Genomic DNA, 16,155 nt, shown 5'->3' on the forward strand with positions numbered 1-16,155 from the left:
CGGGGAAGAACCTGGCTATGCAGAAACCGCTGTTATTTGCAGTAGTTGGTTTCCCTGGGTGAGGAGTTTGTGCCTGTCCCCTCCTACAGCCGGCGCAGGCCACCGCTGCTCACACACCCCTCGCAAAGGCGCTCCAAACCCTTTCTGCCACAGAAAAAGGGCATCTCTGAAGCAGCATTAACAAGGTACATGGCCAACCAGTTACAGCCAGCTACAGAGTGTTGGTACCTGGCTTTAATTAACCTTTAAACTAAATGGCGATCATCATGTTCTCGCGCAGAATACATCATTTCCTCCCATTCTTCTGAACACAACGTGAAGTTTCTGCACTGCGCAAGTCAGAAGGTGAAAGCATAGTTAAACTGAAGCAGTTATAAATGACAAATAATTCACTGGGGTTTTTTGATACTCTCCTATCTTCTGCCTCTTTGGCTTAAAGGGAAAAAAATATATTTATTGCTGAGTTGCAGGTGACATTTATAAATCAGGGGAAGTTCAACAAAAAGGCTCAAGCAAATGGTTACAGCAAGAGTGGTCTCAGCGGCTTCTGCACCTCTGGGCATTCAGGGTGATGCCTAAATAAAGCCTGTAGCGGGGCCAGACGGGTGCTACACGCAGGGAAAGGCTACAGCTGCCTCTCCGCTACCACCCGCGAGTCTTACGGCAAAGGTATTTACTGTTTCAGCTCTCGGAGGAGACTACAGTGCCCTCATCTGAGATCTTTAGGCCTGCTCTACCCTCTTCCACCCCAGGCTCTAGCACTGAACAGCACCGTAACACAGTAATGATTTAGGGGAAAAATAAAAAAATAACCACCAAACAACTGGTGTAGGCCAAGTTGGTTTTGCAATGCTTTTATTACTGTATATATTAACATTGTTTTGGATAGTATGCAGCAGGCATCTTGACATTTAAGTTCATTTGTGCACTTCTCTGAAGGGAAGATGTTTTACCCTCAATACACCTCCTTCTGCTTCACTTCCTGATCTCAGCAGCGCTCACTACTCCTACCGCTCCCGCTCTCAGGGAGGAGCAAGTCACATTAGATAATGAATTATACCGACAAGCACATCTCTAATAGAAAGCACATCACTTTATTGTGAAGGTCTCAAGTGGAAGAGTTCAACTTAACCATGACAATACTGCATGTATTACAATTGCCTGTTGATTGATGCAACTATGTTGAAGAAAGCTGTTAGCCAAAGTCAACCCCCCTCCCCCCCCAAAAAAAAAAGTCAGAGGATATTTGCACCAATTTTAGTTTATACCTCACAACATACCTAGGCTATATTTTTTTGTTTTTTTACTATCACAGGGTGTATTTACTACTAGGGGAATGTTACATGGTCTTTCAAACATGAGACTATTTACAGAATAAGCTGAACATTTGAGTTTAGATAAAGCTGAACAATTTTACATGTATAGGAAGTGTTATAGGCTAGCTTTCCTGTGGCTTTTAGCTAGACATCAGGCACTAATGATTTGATTAGCTCTGTACAAAGAATCACACACTGTCCGAAACCACTTGGCTGCTGGTTAGTTCCAAATTGTTCAAGATAGCGCCTATTTTGAGCAACAGTCTGGTGTGGGGCCTTACTGTCCCCGTCTCATCCTTCTGACACCTCTATGCATAACAGAATAGAAACTTAAGCTGTTGCACTAAGTCAGAAGAGTACTGATTAAAAGAGGATGGAATTAACAGTATATAGAAAAGACATAATATACTGGTAGAAAGTTATACCACCTCAAGGTTACGTTGACGTCGTTCATGTTAGGGAAATACTGTTCTCTCCCCTATTACGCAAAGCAGACAGGAATTCCCTACACATCAAGTCCTTGAGAAATAAATTAAGTTCCAAGACTAAGTTAGGGAACTGTTGTACATTCAGAGTGCATTATGCCTCCGTGAACATGGGCCGGGTGTCCCTGGTACAGCGTACGTGCCTTAAGCACCACGACGGCTCGGGCTTTTGGGCCACAGTCACTAGTTTCAGTTGCAGGGAAGGTCTCTGGTCTACCAGAAGGTCTGAGAGCCATGGCTGCACACAGATATGTTTTGTGCACAATGCAAGCCTGATTTCCCCCTTAGCCATACAAATTAAGACAATATTTATCACCATACAGTTTGATATTACTTCCAATAAGTACAATATTTATTAAACATTTCTTCAGTTTTGTTACATATTGTGCAACAAATTACAATATTCTGCAGCCACAAATTATATGCAGAGTATGAAGGAACTATTAATCAGATAGTGTGATCTTTCCATTTATAATTCTACAAGAAGGAACTAGCAAATCAGATCTTACATATATCTTCCTAAATTTTATGCATGGAAAGTGACAGACACTGTTGTGCTGTTTGATACAAAATGGCTAAACTTCATCTTCAGAAGACTAAACCTGACATCTAAACATGCCAATAGAAACATCAAAACAAAAATACATCCTAACCAACCACAGGAAACAGTCTGGTATCAGGAAAAGCAACAAGGATTACACGTTTATAAACCAGCACACAAAGGTTTAAAACAGTTCTGAAAATGAAGTTAGCTGTCTTGAGTCAAGGGAATAAAAAAAGTCAGTATTGACCATTTACAATCTCTGACCTTTGTGGAGACGGTAAGAATCTGTTGTAGTGCAGCTACATACAGTACAATTCAGGCAATTTTTTTTTTTTCACTTGGGTTCAGATTGCAAATTCATTGTTGTGAGACAAAAGGGGGGAGGCAAGTTTTAGCAGCAACCTCCGCTAGACTGCTTGACTGGAGTGCTCTGAATTTTAACATTGGACTTCTCTGCACCACCAGCTGTCGCTCCCGGACCCATTCGTTTTTTAATCTCTGCAGCCATGGTCATGAAAGACTGTTCTACATTTGTGGCATTCTTTGCACTGGTTTCCAAAAATGGAATTCCAAGAGAATCTGCAAATTCCTGCAAATCAAGAAACAGTGAACAGTAAGCTCATACACTGATTCACACCTCACCTCCTTTCCTGGTGCACTTCTGGGTAAGCCGTGAGTTCCTAGACCACCACCCCACTCCCAAACTCCAGTCCAACGGTGACTTTGCTGCACGGGGTGATTAAACCACCTGCATTTATGGCACCTTGACATCTGGGCACCACGACACGTCCCTGCGCTAGAACATACTCAAGTACATTACCAGCCAGACCAGGTGTTCAACCAAAGCAAATACACATCAATATCCACATACCTTTGCTGTTGTATAGTCTACTACTTTCTTTGTGGTCAGATCACATTTGTTCCCCACCAACAACTTGTTGACATTTTCACTGGCATAACGGTCTATCTCCTGCAGCCACTGTTTTACATTATTGAAAGACTCCTAGGAGACAAGAGAACTGTAAGCAAGACCCTTCACCAAGAGGAAAGCTCAGCCGTATTCCATAATGACTGGGAAAGAATACAGAGCGGTGTACTTAAAGCAGTGTGTCACAACCACAAGAGAGAGGGAACTCTCTCCTCTGCTGCAGAGCAGCTCCCCCCATCGCCTCAGGACAGGGCAGTCATCCCAGGGAATACACAGCTCCTCAGCCCTTCCTCCCGCGCTGTACTCCCCCCATGTTGTTTTTCCCTGCTTCGTATCTTGAACAGTCAACAAGTTCTATCATCTGGGACTCTTCCTCCTCCTCCTGTAGCAGAGATAAGACACAGCTCGCAGCTGAAGCCAGGAGAATCCCAGGCCTTTACAGAGCACCAGATACCAGGTGCAAACCACATTGCTGTAGAGATGCTGGAACAAACTGACTCCAGAACTGCAGAGCTGCCATGCTGAACAGATACTCAAGTGAGCAATTGAACCCGGTTGTTCTTTTTCCTATTAATTCAGGAAACTCCACACTTCCTAAGGTCCCTTCAAACAGGACACCTGCACCAGTAATCTTCAGAGAGTCTTTCACAGAAAACACTGGCTCAGTTGTACCCTGCACACATGCTGACAGTCTTCTGTTTCAAATGCCAGTTTTTATTGGAGACCAAAGTTCAAGTACATTCAGAAACCTTTCAACAGCTTCCATCGGTAACTCAGACTTCCTGCTACCAAAGGCAGGGTGAGAACCATTCACACAGAACAATCACTCACCTGCCCAGCAGGTTTTAGGTTAAGCCTAAGATCCAACTGCTTCAGAGCCACAGATCCCACTGATTCTTTTATTTCTGTGTGGCTTCATAAACTTTAACACAGCCTGAAGAGCACGGTCACTGCCTCCATAAGAAGGGCCATGTTGTTAAATTCCCACTTTTTTTACTTATCAGCCTGATATATTCCACCTGGAGAAAGTCTCCAGACACAGGTTTAACACTTACCTGATCTGTAACATCATACACAACTATGATGCCATGAGCGCCTCTATAGTAACTGGAAGTGATAGTTCGAAACCTCTCCTGTCCCGCCGTGTCCCACTACAAGACAAATAACAGCATCAGTTACTGCAGCGTAGCTGTACCCGTGTTGCACGTTAGCTTCCAGAAATACAGCTCAGCTCATCAGCCATCCAACTACAAGTGTATCCGAGTTACAGCTACAGGAGTGGCTCTGAAACTGTACACAAACAGGATTTGAGGAGATCAAGGTATCTGAATGGGGAAGAATTACACTTCAGTAGGTGCTTTTCTAGAAGGGCTCATTTGTTTGGTTTCGGACAAGCATACCCAAGAGATCTCACCGAGGAAAACATTAAGCGGTTTTGACCCATGAAGAAGCCATGGTTCAGTGGTCAGAAGAATAAACACAAGCCAGGGCTTGAAAACCTGTTAGGAATAAGGTCAGAGAGATGCGGATGTCTAACGTGACCACTCCCTTTGAATTCCTCAGTACAGAAGCTGCAGCAAGGGTATTTAAGGGCAACATCCTCTTCAGAGGATGAAGTAAAACAACTCACACCAAACCTGGCTCCCTTCTCCTGCTGGGAGAGTCAAGGACGGACCATTAGGTGCTTGACCTCTCCCAAACTAGTCATAAAAGGTCTCCAAATCCTTTCTGCAACAGAAAAGGGCATCTCTGAAGCAGCGTAACAGGGGTAAGTGGCCAAAACATTACAGCCCAGGACAGGAACAGTACTCACCCAAACCCTTCTCTCCCTCGAGCCCTGTCAAGAATAGGGCCAGCCGTGTATTAAACACAGCCAGGCTCACAGATGTCAGTGGGACAGCATTCCCAGCAGGCTGCTCTGCACTGGCGACAGCTACATGACAGCCTGCAGGCTCAGACTCAGGCTTCTGGCTGTAAACCGGACTGCTGCTCCACAACACGGCCTGGAATCCCTGAGTCATTGCCTTCAAGTCCCAAGAGCCTCTGCTTGAGCTGGAAGCAGTAGCTGACAAGGATTGCATGACCTTGCATAGATATTAGATTTCGTTACACCAGCCACCCTTTTAGAGTGCTTCAAGATTAGAGGAAAGAACTGCCAAGTCTCTTCCCCTGCCTCTTCCAAGTGAAAGGCCAAAAGCATAACCAGAAAACACCACCCAGTGCCAAGGCAGACAGACCAGTTACAACACGTTTGTGTCAGTTTTTCCATTCAGGTCAACAAAAGCAGTGCTTCCAGCACTAGACAGTGCAGCCAACTACTAACAGCTGCTGTAGGATTCAGGCATCTTGGACAACTGTAGGATACTCTCCCACTTACACAAATCCTTGCTAAATACTGCAGAACTACATCGGTTTTGACAGCAGAATCTGACACGCTATTTGATAGCGGAATCCAGCAAGGATTCTGCCCTTCTTCAGCTCACAGTGCCTTTTAAATACTGAAGCCTTCTTTTCTTCCCAGGAAAATACATTTGTAACAGGTCACTTTCTCTTTCAGGCAGACAGCCTTGATAAGCATCCTTCTTTAAGGACAGGGTCATGGGAAGTCTTGTAATCTTGTAAAAACTGCCTACCCTATTGTAAGAGGGAAGATATCGCTTATATTTTAATGATTAAAGTACAAAGATAACGACCAATAGTTATGAATGCAATTCCGTGCTTTGACAGATTAAAGTACCCAGGAGTTGAGAAATACTACTTACTATCTGAAGCTTGATTGTTTTCCCATCTAGTTCTATAGTTCTGATTTTGAAGTCCACACCAATCGTGCTGATGTAACTTTCTGTGTACGTGTCATCCTAGGAGAAAGAGCGAACAGAAGTCAAGCCTGCTGCACCTCTTCTGCAGGCACCTACGTTATTATGCACCAGGCAGGCAAAGGTACTTAATTCCCTGGCAAAAACAGCCTCATCGTTCATGGCAAAGTCCAGGAGGTAGCTAGGTACTTTCACAGAGTATTTACTTTTCAAAAATTCTGCAAAGTTGTTTTTTTTATTTTTTAAAAGCAGCACCTCATACAGTAAGATTTACATTCCAAAAACTAGCCAATAAAACTAGTTTCTGGAAACAGAATTAAGTCCTTTTGAACTTAGTTTAAAAAATAGTCTTTGTTCATGTTGGCAGACCAAAGAGCTACTTAAAATAACCATTATGGTTATTAAAGTGCCTCAGATTTTTGTTTTCCTCCAATGTTTTTTTCCATCTGTATTACACAGCAGCTACCTACAAGTGAGCGGCGGTGCCTCAGTGGCACCCCCCATCTGAATTTCAGACCCTCTGCTGCCACAGCTGGTTACTGAGGCAGTTCAGAGTTACAGCTTGGGTCCTCCTGTGAAGTCCCCCGCTCCACAGCCTGTGTAAATACAGGAAGGACAAGGCAGCGCTGGTTTGGCAGCTCACACGGACCTGCCGGCAGTCTCCAGCAGGAAGCGCTGGATCAGAGTCTTTGCTACCTTCTAGCAACTGTTAGCCTGCCAGCATGAAGGAAAATTCTATTCCCAGAGTACCAATAGGATAGAACTTCAGGTAAAATATACCACAAAAGGCTTCATGCAACCGACAGCTACCACAAAAGCAAGGGATTTCTTGGGGTTGTGAATGGAAGATACCTTAGATGATACATGTGCAAGTAAGAATAAAGCATTAAGCTTTTTAGAATGACACAACATTTATTTCCTTAACACTTCAACACTCAAAAGGGTATGTTTGAAAAGCCCAGTGCCGTTTAACCTGCAGCAGGAAGAACACAGGGAAGTGAATGCTGCGGTAATTCCTTATGGCAAAGTAAAATAGCTTAGTTAGAAAGTCAAACTTCTAAGGGAAAAAGCTACTTAGTTGAAGAAGCACCAGATAACTAAGCGTGAACTAAAGCTGGATAACAAAAAAGGGATAAGTTGGATTATTCACATGAAGCCAGAATTAATTCAAGAGTGTCTGCAAGAGAAGCAGGCTAGACTGCTCCGGGAGCACTGCTCCAGCCTTGGTGTCACTTCCAATCCACCGCCTCCAGTTCTGAAGGCAGAGCAGGACGCATCTTTCTAGTGTTCGTACTGGTTTGAGCCTCTCCCTGTCCTAACACCGCACAAGCGGTGGCTGCAATAGCTTTAACTGCAGCGGTGCTGTTTGTACACACCAGCCAGCCATTTCCTGGCTGAGAACACGAAACACAACAGGCTCTTCCCAGAGGTGCCTACAGCAATTGTTGAGGCTGTGAAACCACCACCATCATCTTGCAGTAGTATCAAACTCCCCTTTCTAAACAAATGCCCCATTTTCTCCCTTCCTGCCTCTCCTCCCACAGCAACGTAAAGCTGCACTTTGACACAGACATAGATAAGGCATTCACTGGGCTCCAGCTTTTTCTACCAAGAGCTGTCAAACCCATTTTAACTTTTCCTGTTGACAGGAAAGCTACAGCTTCTTGCATTAAAATTCAGCCACATCAGCCCACTGGCAGTTTTAATGTTTATTATATACTCATTCACTAAAGGAACCATAAGGCCTTATTATTCCTAGAGTATCATTTAAATTACTTCTCCCTCTAGCTAAGCAATTAGTAGGCTTTTTCAATGGTGCGATCAAGCTTCATCTGGCTGAAAATACTCAGATCAAGTAGTAACTGATCAAGACCTTACCCTGACACATTTGTACTCTTCATGCCTGAAGGCACACACCCCAGAATTCAAGTATGTTCTTCCATCTTCAGTGTTCTACCACTAGTGTAATGATGGAAGTTAAATTAAGACATCTTCTTGTTCTTAAGAAAATGAGAATTAGGCTTAACTGGACATACTCTTGATACTATTTCTTTTCATATTACTCGCTCATGAACAAATACCTCAGCTACAAACAAATGCAGAAGACAGGAGGGCTCTGCAGTACTTCAATTATTCCTTGGTATACCAGACCTGACAGACATCGGTCCTTTCAAGTAGTTCTTGTAGCTGAGAAATCCTTGCTAAGTACCTGGTAGCTTTTTTACATAAGAGTTTTCAAGCGTGATCACTTACTGCAAACCTAAGTAGAAGGCAAGATTTCCCAACACCGGAGTCTCCAATCAGAAGTAGCTTGAATAAATAGTCACTGCAGAAGGAAAAAGAAAATTAAGTCACTTAATGAAAAACACTACCAAGAACCAAGTTCCTTATAGCGAGCATATTATAATGTTTGAAATGGGTAAATTAATTCACTACTATGGAAGTCACCTACAATTCCAAGCTTCTCCACCCAGCTTAGACACTCCCACAATTTACTTGTTAAGGTAGGTGTGAGGTAGATGCTCTGAACACAGTATTTTTGAGTAGAACTGTGCTTTCCTAGGAAGTTACTCTGGGGATATTTGTGTGGCTATCACCAAGACTAACACCGTCCTACTTCAACCCTTTGTGATCCAGCTAACATTAAAATCCTGCTTCGCAATTAAGTGCAAGCCTCATTGTTTGAGTGACACAAGTGCCACGCAGATGGCAGTAACAGCCTGCTGTCCACCACAGCCATTATCTTCATATCATCTTTACAGTCAAAGGCTTGATTCCACTGCCCAGCTTCGCAAACACCACATAGCTGGCCAAAAGCAGCCCATTCTTCCCTCAGGTTACATTACCCAAATTTAGGTTCCAGCAGAATCCGTTAGTGCCACATGCAATTCAAACATACGAGCTATTAACACCATGTCTAGTGGCCTTCTACAGCAAAATGAACACCCACCTTCCACAACAGACTATTAACAGCTGACACTGGCCACATACTCGGCTTGCCTTTCAGAAACTAAAAAAAAGCTAAAGCCACTGCCAGATGAGGATACATCCCTTCTCTCAAGGATGTCAGGTGTGATATTAGTAATCCTGAACTCACCCCAGCAGGGGTGACAAAGATTGTTTTGCTTGATGTTGACTCCTCCCAATATTGAGGGAGCAAGCACAGTATCATCAATGCCCAACTTAGTCTTATAGTTCAAAGGGAGTGAAGGTTTCATTGTTGGCAAAACATTAGATTTTGTGTCAGTCATAAGACTAATGGGACAGTTTAATACTAGAGATCAAATAGCAGAGAAAAAGCAATGAACCACCACTTACTTGAGTTATCTTGCTTTCTAAGTACCAGACTAACCCATTCTAGGTTTACAGCTTCCAGCCCTGTAGCATCCAGGATTAAGTCCTGTTCTCATTTAACCACTCAAGTTTACAACAGACACACTTCCATGCCCACTTCGCCAAACTGAGAAGATTTATGCAAATGCCTGAAGTCACCCGTCCCCACCTATTATTCCCTACTAACATCACCATTGACTCTTGTCTGGCAGGAATCCAGCCAGGAAACAGCATCCATCCCCAGCTGACAACAGCCAAGCAGATGGTCAACCACTCGGCTTTTCACCACTCCTCTGCTCAAGCGCCCAAAGGACCGGCATCTTGGCTGGTCCCGGGCTGCAAAGACACACTCAACTGAAACCTTCACCAGTTTCCACAGCACTCCTCAAGGCTAGGGAAGAAGGTAAACGGAGGAACTGACAAGCTGATCCTTCAAATTGCAACCTTCCCCCACAGTGTAAAGCTAAAAGCACTCATAGTATTTAAAAAAAATAATCAAAGGATACCTAGCAGTTTACGGTCACGGAACTCACTACTCCATCTGTCAAGTCATGTACTAATAGAACGGAAGATGGTTTTAGTGAAGTGACAGTTATTAACCCAAACTGTTCAGGGGAGATAAGTTACATTACATCATAACCCACGTATCTTAACAGCTTCAAGATCGTTGAGGCACTATTACGGACCAGACGCACTGTTGCTGCTGGTACTCTTACACTGGTGATCACTGACAAAACACGTTTCCTGAGGCTTGGGGCTGCCCATGAGGTGACACCAAAACCCCACATCCCGGAGCACCAAGCATTGCCCCTTTGCGTACTCCAAAACAGCAGCGCTGCGTTTCCTGCACTTCCCCTTGCAGAAACGCCACCGCAGCCACACTGTCAAGCTAGTGGTTGAGAAGGCAGAGTTATACTTTATCACAAAAGAAAAGTGTCTTAAGCCTAAGGATCACTGAAGTGGGACTGTGCTGACCAGCATTAGTGACCCTCAGCTATCCAACTTTGCTACCTCTCAGCCATCATCATCACCCAGGAACCCAGGCAAGATGCTACTGAATACCAACCACAGCAAGAGACATTTAAAACTTCTCACCCTCACTAACAGCTTAGTTCCCCAAGAGAGAAGCTGTGTAACCTGGAGCCCAAGCTAAGGTACAGCAGCTCTGAGACTGGGTCCACTGTTAAACCCCTGCCTGCTTCCCCAGGATTATGCATAAACTGAAGCTACAATCGCCTCAGCCTTCAAACAGCTCCTTCCTACTTCAGCAGGAAGTTTTGGTTGCTCAGTTCTCCACAAAAGCAGAATTTTTAGCAATCCTGAAGTTAAATTATTACTTACAGTAAGCACTAATACACTTGAAAGAATGAGAGCTTGCAGCATGTTATAATCCCCTTAAGAATGGTAACACATGAATATTACCACTATATTGTCTTCACTAAAATTAGTGGGGAAAAAATTAATTCCTTCCTGGAGTAGGTAAGGCTTCAGCTATAAGTCTTGAGGATGCACTTAAGAGCCTCCCCTTGCTTCCAAGGGGAATTCAGGTCCCCCCAGCCCCCAAACATCAAGTGACTTGTCTTCCTCTGTTCCTCAGTGCTAAGAGTGGCTCCCAGCCAGATCTATCTACCCCACTATTAGGTCTTTCACTGCTCAGAAGCAGATAAGAATGATAATGGTTTACACATAGCACTAATGTTAAGCTGACACAACAAGAACCCAAAAGCCTTGAATACTGGGTTTGACATCTTTGTCTTTAAGACCTTACCTCTCTTTGGGCTTCAGTATTTCCAGAAGCAAGTGACAACCCCAGGCTCACCGGGTGACTTAAGCCACCTGCCTCACCCCCCAAGCCCCAGGCCAGCATCACTCAGGCTGCAGCAGGGTGGGAACAGCCATGACCAAGTTTGCTCTGCCTCTGACCTTAGACATGTGTGTTGTGTCCCAAAAACCTAGTTTTGCCAGGTGAGCAAGGCAGACACTTAGACCTGCATCCATTCAGAGGTAATTTAAGTAGAACCTTGCCATTTAGGTTTTAAAAAAATTAAAATAATTCCACATTCCAGTTGCTTTCTAGTTACAATTGCTTTAGGACCTTTTAAAATACAGCAGGTGCCTACACAGGGGCCTCGAACAACAGCCTGTTACACCCAGTGTGATGCTAGAGACAGCTCCTAGGATATAGGAACAGCTTAAATAAAATAAAAATGACAAGTTTTGCAGTAAACCTGAAGAATTAATTCATCAGCTCTTTCAGTTTAGGGAGCATTAACAAAGCGGGCTGAGCTATGCAGCATAGCCTTCTCCACGCTACTTGGAGATAGCGTGGATCAGATTTATCACTCAATTATTTCTCACTCCCATTTATACAGGCAAGTCAGTGTTAGCGCCTGTAAGAGAGGAACACATGCAGCAAGGCAGGCAGGTACCATCAGTAAGGGCGAGGCTTTCAAATCCTCCCCATCGGGAAGAGGATACAGCAACTTCCTCTTGCAAAAGAGACAGAGGATAGATACGCTAAGTTTAATTCTGTCTTGCAAAAAATGCACCTCCAAAACAATTCTGAGCAGAGAGCAGCATCCTCCTGTTATGTGCATCTTCCATGCATTAGGCAGCACAAGTTCAGCAGAAGACCAGGAAGTCAAGTTGAGGACAGACCTGGCCAAAGCTGTGTGGAACAAGGGACCCGTGGGCCTCAGATACTGTTGTTTATACAGGTAGATGCATGGGGATTTTTTTTTTTTTCTAAATGCCAGGAAGGTTTTATGCCAGAACAGACAAGACTAGGTAGTCATCCATCTCCAACAAGGAACTGCTGGAATCAGCTTTAATCACCAGTGTCAGCTGCAAGTTTACTGTAAACAGGTACTCACAGCAGCCTCAAATCCCCAGTCTTTGTTCTACCACCCAAGAAATTTTGAGAGAAGCATGACTGTCACTCTGATTACACACTGCTTCTGTAAGTAAACAGAATCCAGAACACAATGCCACTTTGCATCGCAGATTGCTGTTTAGAAAGGCTAGAACACAAACAATTTCAGATAATTCCCACAACCCAGCAGCTGTCACTTGATTGTCATTGACTGAACTCATACAATACTGAAAACCTCAATGCAGAAAACCCCAGATTTACTCCAAAAAGCACTTCATTTCCCCACCTCCCCTTGAAGAGGTTATCTAAAACAAGATCCAGACACTATAAAGCATTGGTCAAAATCAATTCCTGACACCACTTAGCTGCTTGACAGCTCACCCACCAATGAGTTTAAGCTAGCCAGCTGACTACCTGCAATTTGCAGAAGGGGTAGGAAATGCTGAACCTGGCACCATGGAGCCACAAGAGTCAATATTGACATTTTGCTCATTTACGCCATAAGGGGGATGATGGTGGTGGTAACACAAAAGGAATACATACATCCCAGGGCTAGGTGGACAGGTGTTTTCAGAATTTACCTTCCAAATGCTAGCACCTACATCTCATCCACCCCTCTTGGGCTCCTTCACTCAAATGAAAAAGCACACTAACTAGTCCACTAGGCTGCCCCACAGCCCTGAAGTTTCAAGGAAGCTCTTAAACACACACTCCCTGCAAACCCTGGCACCAGCAGCTTCTAATTCTTGGAAACTGAATGAGGCAGGTCTTTTTACTAAGAAATTTTAACAAGCTATCCCACTGACCTCTGACAGGGAGTTCTAGCATGCCTGGGAGAGAGGATTTGGGGCTACAGACTGATCTGAAGCTGTGATAAGGAAGCAGGAATGTGTTACATTACAGGCAAGGCACTTCTAAAGGACAAATGGACACCTGTACCTGTATCTGTTACAGGTAACTAGAAGGAATAACGTTATAATCCCATAAGTCTTATTCCTGGTTTAACATCAACCCAAGTATACATATTACAGTGACAAATATTCTCTGTCCATCTCACCACAACCTTCCCATCTCCTATCCTCATCCTGCAGGCACAGCCCTGTCAGAAAGCAGCAATTTAATACTAGAAATTAATCTTAAACTACAGCTTTTCCTCTGTTTCACTTTCAGAAACTCAGCCATCCCCACCACCAGGAATGGGCACTCTTCACCAAGAATGAGTCTCCCTCAAAACGTTTTCCCCATCTTTATAGCAACATTCAGTATCTCACTGCAGGGAACTACCCTCTGCATCAGTCTAGAAAGCTGAGAGGCATTAGGAAAGGCAACGAAACTACAGAAAAAGCCCTCTTCGTCCTGCTTCTGCACAGTGTTAATGGCCTAACACTTTGCAGGCAGTTTTTGACTAAAAAACCCACCAGCCTGCAAAGTAAATTTGAGTTAAATCCCCAAGGGTCATTACTACCACAGAAGCACCAACAATTTATTGGTCTTTCACCCACTGACTATCTCCAGCTACTGTTTTGGTGTTTTCCAGAGCCACACACGCAAGGCTGTTTGGTAACCTTGCCAAGATGTAACTTGAGTTCCTGGCTGTACCTCTTAGTTTTCACCAACTCCCTCACACAAGCTGATGATTACTTTGCCTTCTACTCCTACTTGCTTTTCAGGTGATTTTAATGGGCCCAGAGCTCTTCCAACCACACTGCCATAAGCAGAGGGCATAAAAGCCATGACCATGCAAGTCAGTAGCCTCAGCTGCATGGAAAGTGTTTTCAGGACAAAAGTTGTTAAAATTTCATCCAGAAGTTGTTAAAATGTAATCCATGAACAAAGACAATGGGCATCTAGAGCACTAATGCCATACTACACATGCATTTCAGTACAATAACAACTCCAGTTACACTGGAGGGCACAGCTGCTTCATCATCCCAAACTGGAGTGCCAGAAAAGCCAGCACCAGTGAAGGAATCCTAGAAACACTCTGGAACACTAAAGTGTTGAGAGCGCAGCTGATGGTTTTTAAAGTGCTTTTTAAACTAGTCCCAAGTCTGTCCTCTTAATTCACTCAAAAAAAGCCATGAGCAAAATGAGGTTTATTGTCCCTGACATCTTGGTGGCCAAGCCACTGCTCTTACAGTTGCCAGGATACAGACAACTACTGACCAGAGAGCTCCGACACCCTTACTCCCCAGCAGGCCAATTAGAGGAAAAAGGCCATATTCACACAACGAGGTACAACGACCCTCTGGAAAAAAAAAAAACAACCAAAAAACTGTGCCATGACCAGGTTTTCTAGGCAAGAGCTATTTCAGCTCAAGACAGCCCCAAGAGCATTTCATTATCAAGTCACAGCGTTGCAAAATCTACATAGGCAAGAAGTGTTTTGCAAGAGCCATGTGACACACACATGACTTGCAGCTAAAGTGAAGGGTGGACCTCTGACTACTAAGCTGCCAGCAGCAACCGGCCAGGAAGATCGGCTTTCACAAAGAGCCGGGGCTGGGTTTTTTTTCTTCTCGCCCCCCCCCGCCCCCCCCAAAACACACCTCACTTGTTGGAGCCCGGGCTCCGCATTTTCGAGGTCCGGGAAATACCGGGAAAAACACCGCCCATACTCACCCCGCCGCCGGCAGCGCTCCCGGGGAAGGAGGGAGGGAAGAAGGGGGGGGGGGGGGGGCAAAGGCGAAGCCACAGGGATCACGGCGCCGGTTTATAGCAGAAACATCATTAACTTTTCATGCCCCCCAGCCCCCAGTGGCCGTAACCCAAACCCCCGGGGACAACACCGACAGGCCTAACGCCTCCCCCAGTGACCAGCGGGCCCAACGTAGGCCCGAAGGCCCGGCCTTCCCCTCCCGCACCCCCCCCTTGCGCCAGGCCCGCCGGCGGCCTTTCCTTCCCGCGCCCCCCACCCCGGCGCCGCCGTCCGCCGATGTCGTCGCGGAGGGCCCCGTCCCGCACTCACTATTCGGGATTCATGCTGGACATGTCCGTGGGGCCCGCGGCCCGGCGAGCGCGCTGTGAGGCGGGATGAGGCGGGGGGGGAGGGAAGGCGGTCGCGGCCTGGCACCTCCCGCCGCCGAGGCGGGCGCTTCCGCGGATGCAGGCGTCCAACGGCTCCCGCCTTCGCCCGGCTCGGCCTTGCCCCCCTCCGCCGGCGCCCTGACCCGCTCTCCGCGGCCTCCGCGCTCGCTCCTCAGCCCAAAATGGCTGCCGGAGCCCAACCAGGAAACGGGGCGGCCTCTAGCCGAGCGGCGCTTACATGGCCGGGGGGTAGCGGCGGGGCATGCCGGGAAACCGAGTCCGCCCCGTCGCCGCCGCCCGCCCGCCCCTGTCCCTGAGGACTCGCTTTCCCGGCGGCCCCCGCGGCGGCGGCGGCGCATGCGCGGCGGGCGGCCTTTCTTCCCTCGGCCCCGTCGGCTGGGCGCGGGGCTGGGCGCCGCCGATTGGCCGGGGAGGAGCCGGCCGGGCGGTGACGTCGGCGGGGAGACGTGGCAGCTGGGACGAGTCACGGCGCGGGCAGGCGAGGGGCGGGACCTCGGCGAAGGGGCGGGGCCTCGGGCGAAGGGGCGGGGCCTCGGCGGGCCGGGGGCCAGCGGTCGCCCCTCGCCCCGGGCGGGGTGGGGAAGGGCAAGGGAAAGAGAAAGGGGAAGGGGAAAGGAAAGGGAAAGGGAAGGGATGGAGGGGGACAGCTCGCTCTGCTGCTCGGTTTACCGCTTGCCTTTGTGCCCGGTGGGGGGTAAAAATGGAGGCGTTGTCATCAAAACAGGGATAGCAGGAGTGGCCGGCGTCGATGGGTGCCCATGGGGGTGCGGAGCTCTCTTTTCCATGCCTTAATCAGTAACAATCCCTTTTTGC

General features: G+C 46.4%; 1 protein-coding gene across 1 annotated transcript; it reads right to left on the minus strand.

The window, feature by feature from the left end:
• Positions 1 to 1,073: 1,073 nt before the first annotated feature.
• Positions 1,074 to 15,701, minus strand: RAB1A (RAB1A, member RAS oncogene family). The gene is given in 7 exon segments (XM_074579264.1): positions 1,074 to 2,934; positions 3,217 to 3,348; positions 4,329 to 4,424; positions 6,036 to 6,131; positions 8,343 to 8,415; positions 15,263 to 15,308; positions 15,311 to 15,701. Coding segments are annotated over 7 exon segments (1,011 nt in total). The 5' UTR covers positions 15,681 to 15,701; the 3' UTR covers positions 1,074 to 2,736.
• Positions 15,702 to 16,155: the final 454 nt, after the last annotated feature.

Source organism: Larus michahellis, chromosome 3 (assembly GCF_964199755.1).
Source record: "Larus michahellis chromosome 3, bLarMic1.1, whole genome shotgun sequence".
NCBI classification, from domain to species: Eukaryota; Metazoa; Chordata; class Aves; order Charadriiformes; family Laridae; genus Larus; species Larus michahellis.